The 15206-nt window shown below is 41.4% G+C and overlaps 1 protein-coding gene across 2 annotated transcripts in view; it reads right to left on the reverse strand.

Annotated features, from left to right (window-relative positions):
- The window catches only part of KIF26B (kinesin family member 26B), a 323532-nt gene that overhangs the window by 187929 nt on the left and 120397 nt on the right, over nt 1–15206 (reverse strand). For both annotated transcript variants that reach the window (XM_063124311.1, XM_063124310.1), the window contains exon 4: nt 7140–7306. In XM_063124311.1, coding sequence (XP_062980381.1) covers nt 7140–7306 — 167 coding nt within the window. The remainder of the gene's footprint in view (nt 1–7139; nt 7307–15206) is intronic.

The raw sequence follows: 15206 nt of genomic DNA on the forward strand, positions 1-15206 counted from the left end.
AGTTAAGACTGGCTGGGGCTTTACTACCATTCCTCTCAAAGGATCAGCACATAGAGCTGATCTTAATTAACCCATGATTTTTGCAGATGTGAGCCATGCGTGAGCCTCATCCAATTTGCAGTACCAACCTACAAACACCCATTTGTAGGTTGTTAGCATGATGTGACTCTGTTAGCGATGGATTAAACAACCCAAAGTTAACCCATGATTTTTTCTTAGGTTAACTTTGGTGTTTTTTTTAAAAGCTATGAATAACCCAAAATGCCTGGGTTTGGATGTCATGCTAACAAGCTATTTCCTAGGTTGTTACTACCACCAAATGCCACCATTATATGCGAATAGCCCCAATATTTCCAAAAATGATGAGGATTAAAAAACACACATTTTATTTATTTATTTATTATATTTCTATACCGCCCAATAGCCGGAGCTCTCTGGGCGGTTCACAAAAATTAAAAACATTCAAAGTATAAAACAACAGTATAAAACCATAATATAAAATACAATATAAAAGCTCAACCAGATAAAAACAGCAGCAATGCAAAATTACAAATTTAAAACACCAAGTTTAAATTTATTTATAGACTGTTAAAATGCTGGGAGAATAAAAAGGTCATTTAATCATTTAAGCATGATTAATAGTAATATTTATTCACAAAGCACCTATATCTACCAGCCCACTAGATAGTGGAAAAAGTGGGAGGAGGGGAGAAATAAAGAAAAAAATATGAAAGGGTGCTGATAGTCAAATCAAAGTACACTACAGGAGCAACCCTATGGATGTTTAAACAGAAAATAAAATCCTACAAAACCCTGCATTCCCTAGCCATCATAACTAGCTGGAGCATGCTGAGAATTATAGGATTTTTCTCAGTCTAAATATACATAACATTGCAGCCTAGGGCTGTTTCTACACCTGCCTTTTTTCCTGGGATTGTCCCGTAATCATCCCTGTGCATCCAAATGACACACAGGGGATCCCAGGAGCAGGTAGGGACAATCCCTCCATTTGCCTGGGATAATCCTTAGGTGTAGAAAGGGCCTATGTCTGCAATTCTAGAATACTTACCTGAGAATAAGTCCCATTGAAGTCAATGGGATGTACTTCTGAGTAGACTTCCATAGGATTGCACTATAATAGAAGCAAATATGTTTTAAGACTGAAAGGACTGAATGGATCTGATCTCAAGCATTGCAAACAAAAGAGGCAAAAACACACAGAAACACCCCAAAGTTGTAGAAATGTGCTATTTAGAAAAAAGGGGGGAAAAGAATTGAAGTAAAGAAGAGATAGCAGAGGAAAATAAATAAAATCTAATAAGAAAGGTATGAGGATGCCATGGACTTGATGGTATAAAATTAATAACAAACCTAATATAGAAGAGATAAGGTAACCAACTAAGAGAAAGCCATGTGCCAAAGAATAAGATGACCACTATGAAAGACAAAAATAAAATGCATAAAATATGATAAGGCAAAGTAAAATAAGCAAAGAATTAGAATAATCCAACTAAGATAAAATCAAAATGCAAACCAAAGAATGAACAGTGTACTGTCAACAAAAACCAAAGAAGGAATCTAAGAAAGATTAAGAAGCTAAAATGTAATGGGCTTTAGCAATGGAAGAAAATTATAGGTGAAACAGAAAAGAAGAATCAAAAAGCAATCCCAAATGCCTCGCAGAAGAAGGGGGGAAAAGATTAAATCCAGTGACAATGAAATGGGGATATTGACAAGGTAGAAGTGGACAGAGGAGAAAAAATAAAGAAATCACTTTTAGTTAAATTATGCTTGAGAAAAAGGGCAGATTAATTTACAAATTATATACAATAGCAGCCAAAAACCATGCTGGAACACATTCCTGAAGAAATTTGGGAGCCTTTCCAGATGAACTTTATTTGTAAGTATATCACTAATCCCACAGTTTAACTTCTACGTGAAAGAGCAACTATTCTAAACCTCTCTGAAAATCTAACACATTTTGCTCTAGCCATGTCTCACACAAGCGGTCTTAGACCACATGAACTGCTTAATCCTATTGACTCAGGTGGGGTCATCTTATCAGTTAGCTTCACACAGGTGAACAAAGCAAATCTTACTGAAGGCCTTTGCACAAACTCACATTCCTACTGTTTATGTTGACGGAGCTTTGTCAGTTCTGATTTCACCCATCCTCAAACAAACAAACAAACAAACCCTCATATATATGTGAAGACCTCCATAGCCATAGTCACTTACGTAAACGGGCAATTTGGGGCTTTCCTTACAAGCTGCTTGGTTGCTTTGAGGCTGACCATGTGCTTTGGAAATTCTGCAGTAACCTAAATGCACCTACTTTATCTTCTGCTAGATGAAAATATCTCTGAAGAATATATGCATATCATATGATGCAGCCCAAAATAAATGTCTAAGGGTATAATCCTATGGATGTTTAGACACAAAGAATTCCTACAACTCCCAGTATTCCCCAGTTAATCATGCTGGCAAAGGAATTCTGGGAGTTGTAGGACTTTTTTCTGTCTAAACATGCATAGGATTGCTCACTAACTGCTATCTGTGCCTTGGCCATTGCACTTCCTCCATTATTTATTTATCTCATTTATATCCTAACTTCTTAGGAGCTCAGAACATAATTAATAAGGTTAGTTCATATTATTCTCACAACAACACCATGATGGAGGTTAACTGAGAGTTAGTGACTTGGCACAACCACTCAGTGATTTCATGGGCATGTCTACACAAAGGGTTTGCCCCGGGGTGGCTTTGCAGTAGCAGTACGTCTTCTACATGATGCAGCCACCATTGCAAAGCCATCCGGGGGCAAATCCTAGAAACTCTGCTCCAAAAAAGTCCGGCACTTACCCCAATGTTTTTGGCAGCAGAGCTCCACAGATACAGATAATAAAAAGAAAAAGAAATGGGGGTGGGAGTGGAGAGGAATGGACAGACAGAGGGAGGAGACGTGGTTCACCCAGTCCCTCTACTCGCGTCCACAGATACAGATAATAAAAAAAGTAAATGATGGGAGGAATGTCCCCATTCCTCTCCCCCCACCTTTTTAAATTTTTTCTTTTTCTCCAGAGCCGGAAAATTCGCACTTGCTTTCCTTCCCATACAGATGCCAGGAAGGAACGCAAGTGTGGGAGCAAGGCGCCTCGTGGCACCAAAGCGCCGCTGTAAAGACGGGGGCTGTGTACGGATTTGAATGCAGGCTCAGCTTTTCTTTCCCCCATGTTTTTATATCTTATAGGCCTATACAGATGTTCTTCCCCAGGTGTGGAAGGCAGGATCATAATCATGCGGCTGCCCCTGCTCTATTCACACACCACACTGCATCTGTAACCATGGACATGCCATATCAGCTGCCCCCTAACTCTATATTTTTTTAATACGAAGAAAGTTTGGGGTGGCTACCAGGAAGAGAGCCTTTCTTGCTGTGACATGCTGTGGCATGAGCTCCCTAGAGAGGTTCGTCTGGTGCCTATGTTGTATTCCTTTCACTGCCAGGTGAAGACTTTTTTTTACTTTTCCAGCATTTTAGCATCCTAGACGTTTAGCTCTGCTGTTTTAAATGTATATTTAAATATCTGCCTTGTTGCTCGCTTTTATTCTGGTTGTACTTTGATATTGAGGTTTTAAGCTTCTGTATTTTATATTTTATGCTGTACCATGTGGTTTTAATTTTTGTAAACCACCCAGAGAGCTTCGGCTATTGGACAGTAGAAAAATGAAGTAAATAAATAAAATAAGAAGAAAGATTGCTCTGGCAAGCTGCATCAGCCATGGTTTAACCAACATGCTAGGCCCAACATCAACCATACTGATATGGGGCCTGTTTGCCATTGACCATCACCTTCCATTCTTAGATGGTAATTTGCCTACCCCCACACCCCGATTGCAGGCCCCTGTACCTCAGTCTCAAGATCTAGCCCTAGTTGCATCATTGTTGATGCGAACTAAGCAAATTTCTCACCCATCTCTAGTCAACAGATACAAAGACTGATTATCACACTCAAGTGTGGTATGCTGCAAAACCAGCTGTGTGCTGAAACAACATGGCCATTTTACTTTGTTTCTCTAGCATACTGTAGTCTTGTTATAAAGTCAAACCATACTGAATTCATATACCCTTGAGCCAAGCTGAAAGCAGCTAGATGCATATTAACTTCTCTTGAAGTTACACAGAGGTTCCTTTACAATTTCAAGTAGCGATCAGTTTTTACCCACTAATTGCAGGGAAAGAAAGTTGGCTGAATGAATTGCTGTCTTAAGAAAACACTAGTTCTTTTAGAAATCTTGTTAACAGTACTAAGCAGACATGGGAAATCTTGGCTGGAATTTAAAAAGACGCTACAGCTGTGCTTTAACAACTGTCTTATTCAGTAATTGTCATGATGGGAAGACAGTTAACAAATCAAAGGATGATAGTTTAGATTATACAAGTGCATGAGAGCAGCAAGATCAGGTGCTTTTACACTAGACTCTTGAGTGCCTGAAGCTGTGATATTCTGATAACAAACAAAACACAGAACTGTCCTTGTATTTATCAATTCAGATACACAACAGCATTAATATTTTTAATTGTAAGATCTATCTATGAATCCTTGCTGACCTTTAAGCATGCAAACAGTGATGTAACCTGGTGTAGTCTATACAGTTAACTGAGCCACGACTGTATAAAGGTTGAAAGATTAATGCCCTTAATTTTCATTTTTACTGCCCGGAGAGTAAAAGCTAAAATTTAACACTTAACCTCTATAAGTATCAAGAGATGCAGGATACTTCATGTTTGCAATAAAAGTCCTTCCTCTTCAGAGGATGTATTTGCACAGAATTAGGGAAACGAGAAATTCTTTTTCTAGCAATTTGAAAATGAATTGCAAGCTACGGCTGAATGGTGTCAATATATGAGTCTATGGATCTCAGGTTGCGTCTTATACAGCAAAAACTTTTGTTATGTGTCTATTGGATACTACAACTTCTCTTTAATAAGGGTTTGTCTAAGCCAGCTAATTGTTGGAGGTATAAAACAGCTAATGTTTATTTTAAGCATAGTTGCCCCTTTGGGGGAGGAGGTCATTATACAGATAAATTGTGTATTGGAAAACTTCTAAATACTGGTATACATGCTTTTTTAAATTATCTACCTGTTTCCTGCAAGTTAATGCATGGTCAGTGCAAAGACTGATATTGGAAGGATAGTCACTCACCTTCTATAATGCAATGGATTAGACCTTATAACACTTTCAATATTTGAATGGGTAATGTATAGACGATACTACTTGTGAATGGATACTTATTAGGATATTTGGGCTGCTTTTGTTGAAGTTTATATATAGTTCTTAGAAACCTGTATCTTATATATAGCATACATTCCAAATGTATGCATTGAAATTGATATATTCAAATATATTCAAAGCTACATTCTTTCTTTTCTTTTGTTGAAATTTAATAAAAATAAATAAACAAATAAACTTGAAAATTAATTAGGCTGTACAATCCAGAATGTGACATTAGTTGGACTAGTGTGCCTAACCTGGCAAAGGACAGTAGCCATATATTTTTGCTGTCCATGTTTGCATGCTTTGGTGCATGTGTCCTTAGAATAGAAGTCATGAAACTGAGGGCTATCTCATGACATTACCTTTCCCTTTTGTGAGTAGATCCAACTTATAACTGGGAGAAATAGAAATGTGATCTAGGCAGTACATGGATACAACCATAACAATTCCTGTTATTGTGGCCACTAAAAATAATGTGGTCATAATCACAGAAATTGCTTCCAACTGCATAGCACTTGATTCACACTTCTGTCTCCCCATGAAATTACTGACACATGCATGGCTGAGAACAGGCTGTGACTGATCCTGTATAGAAGAAAGTAACCTGGGTCTGAAATGCGGGAGAAAGCCTCAGCTTTTCATAAAAATAACCATTTTTCTAACTGCATGAAACCACCTGAACCTTTTCAACATTTCTTTTGAAAATGATGGTTACAGTCTTTGAGGAACTCTCTTGAACAAACACCTGAGCAACTATGATCTTGTTTTTAACATCCATTTGTTTCAGCATAATGACTACATGCTCAGGAAGAATTCACCTGAACAGTATGCTCAGTATACTCAGCAATATATGCTGAGCCAAAGAAGTTCCCAGTGGATTGTATCCCCTCTGGGCCAAAACAGACATTACTGTGTGTGTGTGTGTGTGTCTAACAGCTATATTTCCTTTTTCTGTTTACTCTAGAGTAGATGCAAAGAGCCCAATCCAGGTCTTAAAAGTCTTTCTACCCCTCCAGGCTAGGGCCCATATCAGGGGAGGGAGAGGGCTGCACTTACTCTAGAGTAAAAATGGGAAAAAATGTTTGTAGCTGCTAGATACACATTTCAAGTAATATCTGTTTTGACATTCCATTCTTCCCTTCGTAATGAAGACTGAGTGGGCCAAGTGGAATGACTTGAGTAAAATGATGAAGCACAACCCCTCTGGCATCTCCCTCAAGTGGGCGTAAGGTATTAACTTACATTTAAATTTTGCTGTTTTAATTCTGTATTTTAATCTTATATCAAGTTCTGCTGCATGGTTTTATCCTGGTTGGGATTTTTATACTGTATTTTGTATTTGTGTTTTTAGATTGTTATTATTTTTATTACGTTCTTCATTGTTTTAATTTTTGTGAACCGCCCAGAAAACTTCGGCTATTGGGTGGTATAAAAATGTAATAAATAAATAAATAAAAATCTCCACATTGAAATATGAGCAGCTTGCATAGGTTTTCAAAGCTGTGACAATAATTAGGTGACTTGTGTTCTTGCTAACAAAAAAATAATATATACCAAGATTATGTTGTTACTGGCTTGTAAAAATCGCATTTGTGCAGGCCACTGTGGTCTTTCAGGGCCTAGGAAAGCTTATTGGCAAATAAAGTCTTTATCTTTTTTTGCCTTTTAAATCTAATAGTTGATATAGCACACACACACATGCTCATGTTGCACCAGTTCCAATTATTTATTCCATGTCAAATCTCATTGACTGCAGTATCAAACTCTTTTATCAATCCTTTTGTATACTTTAGATCTGTCGGCCTACACTGCCTGCCAATCCAGAGATGCCGAGAGCAGCCCAATGTTCATTCTTACCTGGCAAAAAAGGAAGCTGCCACTGAGGTACTTGTTGATGTTTCACTGGCAACACAGGTGGCTTGGGAACCAGGGAGGCTGTACAAGGAGGGTTTATCTGCGTTGTAGCGATTCAGCATGGCTTCCGTCAATCCTTCTCGGCCAGTCTCAGTCATCAACTGGGAAATCTAAAGGCAAAAAGGAAGAAAAAAGAATGGAAGAAAAAAGAAGATATAACTAGCTCACTGGGTGGCATTTCATCCCAGCACGATGTGTGGCTTTTTGGGGTGGGGTGGGAAGAGTATCTCATTCAGCATACCTATGACCTTTTAAATGCATTTACTGCCTCTACAATCCTATTTTGAAGCATTTTGGTTAGGACTTCACTTCATTTTCATTAAAAGTAATGAGGTAAAATAACCCCCTAACACTGTAAGTTTCCATTATGTCTTGAGTATTCCTTCTGTTTGGAGGAGAAAGTGTAAAGCATTATTCTTGCTCCATTTGAGCACAGTGGGGAACTTGGGGACATTAGTCAAAGCCTATTTATTAAAGGAAACCTTCACAAACATTTGGGAGATTGCTGCAATGTAGTCATGCTTCATGTAGGTCAAAATGGGGCTGGATGACCAAGGAGAACACTCTATTCTGAGCATTAAAGATACGTGGTTATGTGAGGACATTGTGACCGGATAGGATGTGCTGAAAGGAGATGAGTGCCTTTTTGACAGCCAGGAGCTCTAGCACAATGATGTGCTTTGTCTTGTCTGCGTGGCTCCAAAGGCCCTGGGTTTTAAACTGTCTGCAATGGGTTCCCCATCCTAGTTGTGAGGTGTCTGTCATTACAGTTCTTGAGGGGATTGGCGTTGTGAAATCCATGCCCCCCGTAATGTTGTCTCTGACTGTCCACCAGTGGAGGGACTGACGAATGTGAGATGGTAAGGAGAGTCTGCAACGGTGGGCATCTGATGGGTTGTCAAAGTTTTGCAGGAGCCAAAGTTGTAGCGGTCTCATGCGGAGGCATGCCCAGGGAACCACGTAAACGGTGGCTTCCATCAGCACTAGTAATCTTTGAATTTTGAAAGCCGACACAGGCCTGTGCTAGCATAGAGCTCGAGTAAGGAGTACTAGTGTGGTTGCTCTGTCTGGAGGGAGGAAAGCTTTGTTTACTGTGGAGTCCAGAATCGCTCCTAGGAATTTGATGCGTTGGGTAGGCTGGAGGGTGGATTTTTGTTCGTTGATGCAGAGGCCCAGGGATGTGAGTAAGTTGATTGTGGTTGTAGTATTTTTCATGGCTGCTGTGTGGGATTTGGCTACCAGGAGCCAATCGTCCAGGTATGGATAGATTTCTATGCCTAAGGTTCTGAGGAAGGCGCACACAGGCAACATACATTTGGTGAAGACCCTGGGGGCTGTTGCTAGTCCAAAGGGGAGTACCTGGAATTGGAAAATCTGTTTCCCTATCATAAAGTGGAGGAAGTGGTGTTGCTCTTGATGGATGGATATGAGGAGAAAGTGTAAAGCATTATCCTTGCTCCATTTGAGCACAGTGGGAAACTTGGGGACATTAGTCAAAGCCTATTTATTAAAGGAAACCTTCACAAACATTTGAGAGATTGCTGCAATGTAGTCATGCTTCATGTATGTCAAAATGGGGCTGGATGACCAAGGAGAACACTCTATTCTGAGCATTAAAGATACGTGGTTATGACTAGAGCAAGATGATAATGTGTTCTTCACATGCTGTTGGCTGTAATTTCTTATGGAATAATACATATCAAAAGTATTGAATGTATAGAATATACTTTAACAGCTTTTTATTATTTGAAAATGCTGCATATTACATGAATCCTTCTCATATAATATATCAGATGGCATTGCCAGCCTCTGTCAAATTTGTATCTCTCTTCTCTCCTCGTCACCTGTCCCCTCCTAGCAATTTTTTCGTCTCATAAGTAAAGCTGTCTGCAGGGTTGCATTTATTCTATGTAGTACAATTTGAATGCAAAGAGTGAAACTTGCTTGTGTTTACGGTGGTAGCATTTAACTCCTGGTTGGTTTGTTCTACAGTCTCAGATAAACCTATATTCTCTTACAAGGCTAGCCTTAACTCTTTTTCCTGTGCCTGTTTGGTGAATGGTTTGGCCTTCTCTCACTGGTTTAGGCAACCTGATGGTTGCCAAAACCCTGGCAAAACAGAAAGAATAAATAAAGGCCTTCTCATCCATATGTGGAAAGCTTCTCTGTTTCTCATCAGGTCATCCTTTGGTCTGGGAAGACCTATTACAGCTATTTCTAGGAATTCTACTTAGAAGAGTCATGCCTTCCTTGATCCTAAACATATTTAGTTAGGAAAGATTCACCTTGATTTCAGTGAAGAGCATTTCCAAGTAAACAGTGTTAATAATAGCATCTGGTTGTCAAACTCGGATTACTTCCAACTGTGCACTGAATATACTTTCTAGTACGGTTGTGTTGTTTTATATACATCTGCATCAGGCATGCCCAACTTGTGACCCACCAAGGTGAATACAGCTCACCAGCTAAGTAAAACAGCCTACCATGAGCCAACTAAAGTGTTTTTTTTCTGCCTGCCTGGGACTGCAAAAACAGGGGGAGGGGGAGAGATCAAGCACCTGGCAAGCAAAATACTGGTGGATTATGCTCAGCTTGGAAGATTATAAATTGTACAGGTCTAATCTTCATGCCAATCCACAGTAGAAACTACTAAACAGCATGAAAAATAATTTCCTCCTCTGGGGAAGGAAAGGAGATTCCTAGGAATGATTGGGCATGGTACTTATCATGTATCACTCCCTTCATCTAACTCAACCAAGACAGAGGCCACTATTAAATAACAATTCAGTGCACACAAAAGATCAAGCACTGAGATATCTTCTCACTGAACAATGGGACAGATAAGCCAAGCTGCAAACAAGCTGATTTAGCACTATTGCAAGCCAAAATGCCACATGATATCCTCTCACCAGCAATTCCCATTGACAGGTCAAGTGATATTCTTGAGTGTCAATTAGGATTCTATAGGAGATGAAATAATAATGATGATTATATTATAATAATAATAACAACAACAAAATTAATTTTTCTTCACAGATAACAGCAAGATCAGATGGGGAAAACACAAGCATAGTTGTGCATACTTATATATTGAGCATTATTGTATCACCACTGTTGAAGGGTTAGTTTTGTCTTTCCATCCCAGGATTCAGGAGAGGAATAAAATTAGGTACTTTTCAGTCACAAATATGGCCTTTGCTATCTGGCCAGGTGTGACAGCTACATTCTCTATTTCATGGCAGACAGGCAAAAAATCAAGTAAACTAAGGAACATCTATGAATGCCAAAAGAAACAGGAACAAAATAATAATAATCTCATGTGCAATGTAGTAAAGAACCTGGAACTGATTGCAAACGCTCCCCATACGGAGTAATCTACACATTTCTGCAGATTAGTTTGAAAACATTGTACTACAGTGCCAATTCTGAACCAACAGGAAATATACCCATATTCCGTCCTCATATTATGGCAGATAAAATAGCAACAGTAAAAGACACACATACAGCATAGCATGGGCTTTTCATAAAAGAGTTCCTCAGTCTTCTGTAATGGTTCGGAAAGCATGCTCTATTTCAAAAGGGAAATCAGACAAATAGTTTCCTCATTTCCTCACACATGTATTTCGCCAGCAAGCTCATTCTTTGTGTGCAAAGATTTAGAATAGGTTACTGGGATAAGTTTGAGTGCGGCCTTTGTTAATATACTGGCAGGACATCACTGCCTAACTCAGCAATAATAGACAAAACATGGCACAATGCAATCTTTCATGCTGTATCAAAAAATGTTTAACTGCACGTGGACAACACATATGTTCTTCCCAAATTCCCATTCTTTGTTCTGTCTTAAGAAGTATAAGAACCATGTAACCTCTCTCCGCCTCTTCCTTTTCTACTTGACAATAACAGTAATTGAAAACGGGTCTCTCTTAAGATCCTGTGGAGTGGCTCATTGCAGTGAAAGTTGTGGGGGTGGAGAACTAAATGGTCCTACCATAAAAATAAATGGTATTTGAGTTTTTATTCATATAATATTATTGACATTTACCAATAGTAACAATGGGTAATATCTGCAGCAGCTACAAAATAGATAGATAGATAGATAGATAGATAGATAGATAGATAGATAGATCTTCCCCACAGGTAGTTATCTCTATATCACTTGTTCCCAGACTCTGATTCAGCTTGGCCTGTTCCATACCCTACGATTTCTGAAGTAAGGTAGGTTCCTTACCGCTTCCATTTGAAGCGGTTTACCCATGCAAGAGGGTTGGAACAGTCACTGTCACAGCACCCCCATGTGGCTAGATTTAGGTACTTTGGCTGTATTGGGAAAGCTTTCTTAAGACATCCAGTAACATCATGTTTTTAAAGTTTTCTTTACCACAAAGAGGTCTCCCACACTGCCGTCCATGGCTTTACTGTTTTCATGCACCCTTTAACAAAGCACTTCTTGAAAGATATGAAAAACATGCTTCCACCCATACGCTCGATTGTACCTCAGTGGAGCCTCTCCGTCGTATTAAAAGCGCTATCATCTAAACCATTTGAGCCTCTCGCAACAACAAACCTTTGGCTACTAACCTTCAAGGTAGCTTTTCTTGTGGCCATAACATCAGCTCGCAGAGCTTTAGGATTATGTGCCCTATGGATTGACCCTCCTTACCTTGTTTTCCATCATGACAAGGTGGTCCTACAGCCCGATCCGACGTTCCTCCCAAAGGTGGTTTCCTCTTTCCATCTCAATCAGGATATTACCCTGCCAGCCTTCTTCCCTTCACCCTCTTCTATATTGGAAACCACGCTTCACTCTCTAGACGTTAGAAGGTCTCTCTCTTTCTATCTGATGGGGGAGGCAAAGAGGTCTATGACCGGTATGCCCCAAAGGCGAAAGATGATGGTTAGGACATTCTGTGATAGTTGCCAATCGTGGTCATCAACAAAGTATCAGCTGAGGTTGTTGGCTAGAGCATTGTCCTGCCCTGCGATGTGAAGGGCAGAGAGAACGATGCCTAGGGCAATGGCGCATTGAAAGATGTCTAGAGTTAACTCGATAAGGTCCATCGAGTGTGTTCCGCCTTGTTTGTTTATGTGCCATACTACGGACATATTGTCCGTGAGTATGAGGACATTGTGACCGGATAGGATGTGCTGAAAGGAGATGAGTGCCTTTTTGACAGCCAGGAGCTCTAGTACATTGATGTGCTTTGTCTTGTTTGCATGGCTCCAAAGGCCCTGGGTTTTAAACTGTCTGCAATGGGTTCCCCATCCTAGTTGTGAGGTGTCTGTCATTACAGTTCTTGAGGGGATTGGCGCTGTGAAATCCATGCCCCCCGTAATGTTGTCTCTGACTGTCCACCAGTGGAGGGACTGACAAATGTGAGATGGTAAGGAGAGTCTGCAACGGTGGGCATCTGATGGGTTGTCAAAGTTTTGCAGGAGCCAAAGTTGTAGCGGTCTCATGCGGAGGCATGCCCAGGGAACCACGTAAACGGTGGCTTTCATCAGCACTAGTAATCTTTGAATTTTGAAAGCCGACACAGGCCTGTGCTAGCATAGAGCTCGAGTAAGGAGTACTAGTGTGGTTGCTCTGTCTGGAGGGAGGAAGGCTTTGTTTACTGTGGAGTCCAGAATCGCTCCTAGGAATTTGATGCGTTGGGTAGGCTGGAGGGTGGATTTTTGTTCGTTGATGCAGAGGCCCAGGGATGTGAGTAAGTTGATTGTGGTTGTAGTATTTTTCATGGCTGCTGTGTGGGATTTGGCTACCAGGAGCCAATCGTCCAGGTATGGATAGATTTCTATGCCTAAGGTTCTGAGGAAGGCGCACACAGGCAACATACATTTGGTGAAGACCCTGGGGGCTGTTGCTAGTCCAAAGGGGAGTACCTGGAATTGGAAAATCTGTTTCCCTATCATAAAGCGGAGGAAGTGGTGATGCTCTTGATGGATGGATATGTGAAAGTAGGCGTCTTTGAGGTCTACGGCTGTAAACCAGGAATCCTGCTGGAGTAGAGGAAGAATGGCTGTGAGGGTGGTCATCCGAAACTTTGTCGTAATTATGTAAAAATTGAGGTCTCTTAAATCTAAGATGGGATGCAGTCCCCCGTCTTTCTTTGGTACGGAGAAGTAGCGTGAGTAGAAACCTTTGTTGATATTGTGGTCTGGTACGTGTTGGATGGGTCCCTTTTTCAGTAATGAAGTTGTCTCTTGCAGCAGATGGGGGGAGGGTTGGGTGCTTTTTATGATTCCGAGCGGTGGAGAAAGGGAGAAGGTGATCTTGTAGCCTTGTAGAATGATGCGTAGTACCCAAAAGTCTGCCATGATGTGGGCCCAGGTGTGAAAATGAGGGGTGAGGATGTTTCCGAATATTGGTGAATGAAGGGGCCGGGTCAGTGAGTCAAAGGTGACGTTTAGAAGTGGTGTCTGATTTGTTCTTGGACTGTCTGAAGAGGTTGGGGAACTGTTGTCTCTTATATTGGGCCTGTGGTTGGTATCTGGGAGGACGATCCTGCTGTTGTGTGATGGCACGAGAATAGGTGGTAGGTTGGCTGCGAAACCAATGTTTAGTGTGATAAGAGGGCTGGTGGGTCTGCCCTATGCCCATCTTTTTCGCTGTATTTCTAGCCTTTTGTATGTTGTCCATTGCCTCACCGTTAGTGGAATTGAAAAGGCCATTGCCATCAAACGGCAGTGTGTTTCCTGGGGCGTGTGTGGGTTTCCTGGGGCAGACCGGCAGAGCGGAGCCATGCATGCCTTCTTAAAGCAACGGCTGCTATCATTGCCTTAGAGGCACAGTCAGTGGCATGCCGAGCTGTATTAATTTCTTGTCTGGAAAGCCTCATGGCTTCTGTGTAGAAAACCTGGGCTAGGTCCTTCTGATCGTCTGGTAAGTATTTACAAACAGATGACATCTTTTCCCATAGAAATAATTGATAGCGCACCATGGTAGCCTGGTAGTTGGCTACCCATAGGGAAAGAGCGGTGGAAGAGTAAATTCTTCGTCTGAAAAGGTCGAGTCTGTGGCCTTCCTTGTCCATGGGGGCAATGTGTCTTTTCTGAGTTCGCCCCTGTGAAGCTTCAACGATGATGGAGTTGGGCTTAGGGTGGTTAAATAGGAAGGGTGCCTCTGTCTCTTGAATCTTGTACATGGATTCATATCTCTTGGGGGTAGCAGGCATGGATGATGGCATTTTCCAGCATTGCTGGGCAGTCTGGAGTAACGCAGGTAAGTAAGGAATCGCTGCGGGTGTGGAGGACTCAGAAGAAACTGCATCAAAGACAGGATCATCTAACTTTTCTTTAGGTTGTGACATCTTGATCCTGAGTGATAAAGCCATGCGCTGCACTTGCTCGCCGAACTGTGCCATATCTTTGGAAGGGGATGATCTTTCCGGAGAAGAGACCAGGTCCGTGGGAGACGGAATGGATGGAGGAACCGAAGAGTCGGAGTCAGAATCGTAATCGTCGTCTGATTGCAGGTGAGGCTGTTTGAGCTCGGTATCGATCCGTGCGGTTCTAGAGGAAAGTGCTGTTGCCGAGATAAGCGACGGTTGCTGTCTCAGTACTGAGGTGAGAGCTACGGAGGTATCTCCAGTAGTGTGCATAATAGTGGGGGGAGTGACATCCTCAGGGGGAGGGTGGGAAAGCGATGCTGAAGGGGGCTGCCGGTACCGTGGGTAGGCAGGGTATCCTTGTCTGGTGTAAAAGTATTCACGTTCTCTGTGAAATCTCCAGTCCTCCCAATGAGGAGGTTGGAAGGGAGGAAGGGACCATTCAGAGGTTCTATCATAATCCCTTAAGGAGGAACGTGATCTATGGGTCTGGTGCATCGGTACTGGTGGTCGGAACTGAGATACAGCAGACCGAACAGAGTCAGGGGAGTCATCTCGGTATCGAAGAGACTGTCGGTAGCATTGCTCTTTGTCTGCATTGGGCGGTTGCGTTGTTTGACGATGTCTGGGTGGGTTCGCAACCAGCGGAGCAGTCAGCAATGGGGAGTCCCTGATTTCCCCA

The sequence above is a fragment of the Elgaria multicarinata genome, chromosome 4, assembly GCF_023053635.1.
Source record: "Elgaria multicarinata webbii isolate HBS135686 ecotype San Diego chromosome 4, rElgMul1.1.pri, whole genome shotgun sequence".
In the NCBI taxonomy this organism is placed as follows: domain Eukaryota; kingdom Metazoa; phylum Chordata; class Lepidosauria; order Squamata; family Anguidae; genus Elgaria; species Elgaria multicarinata.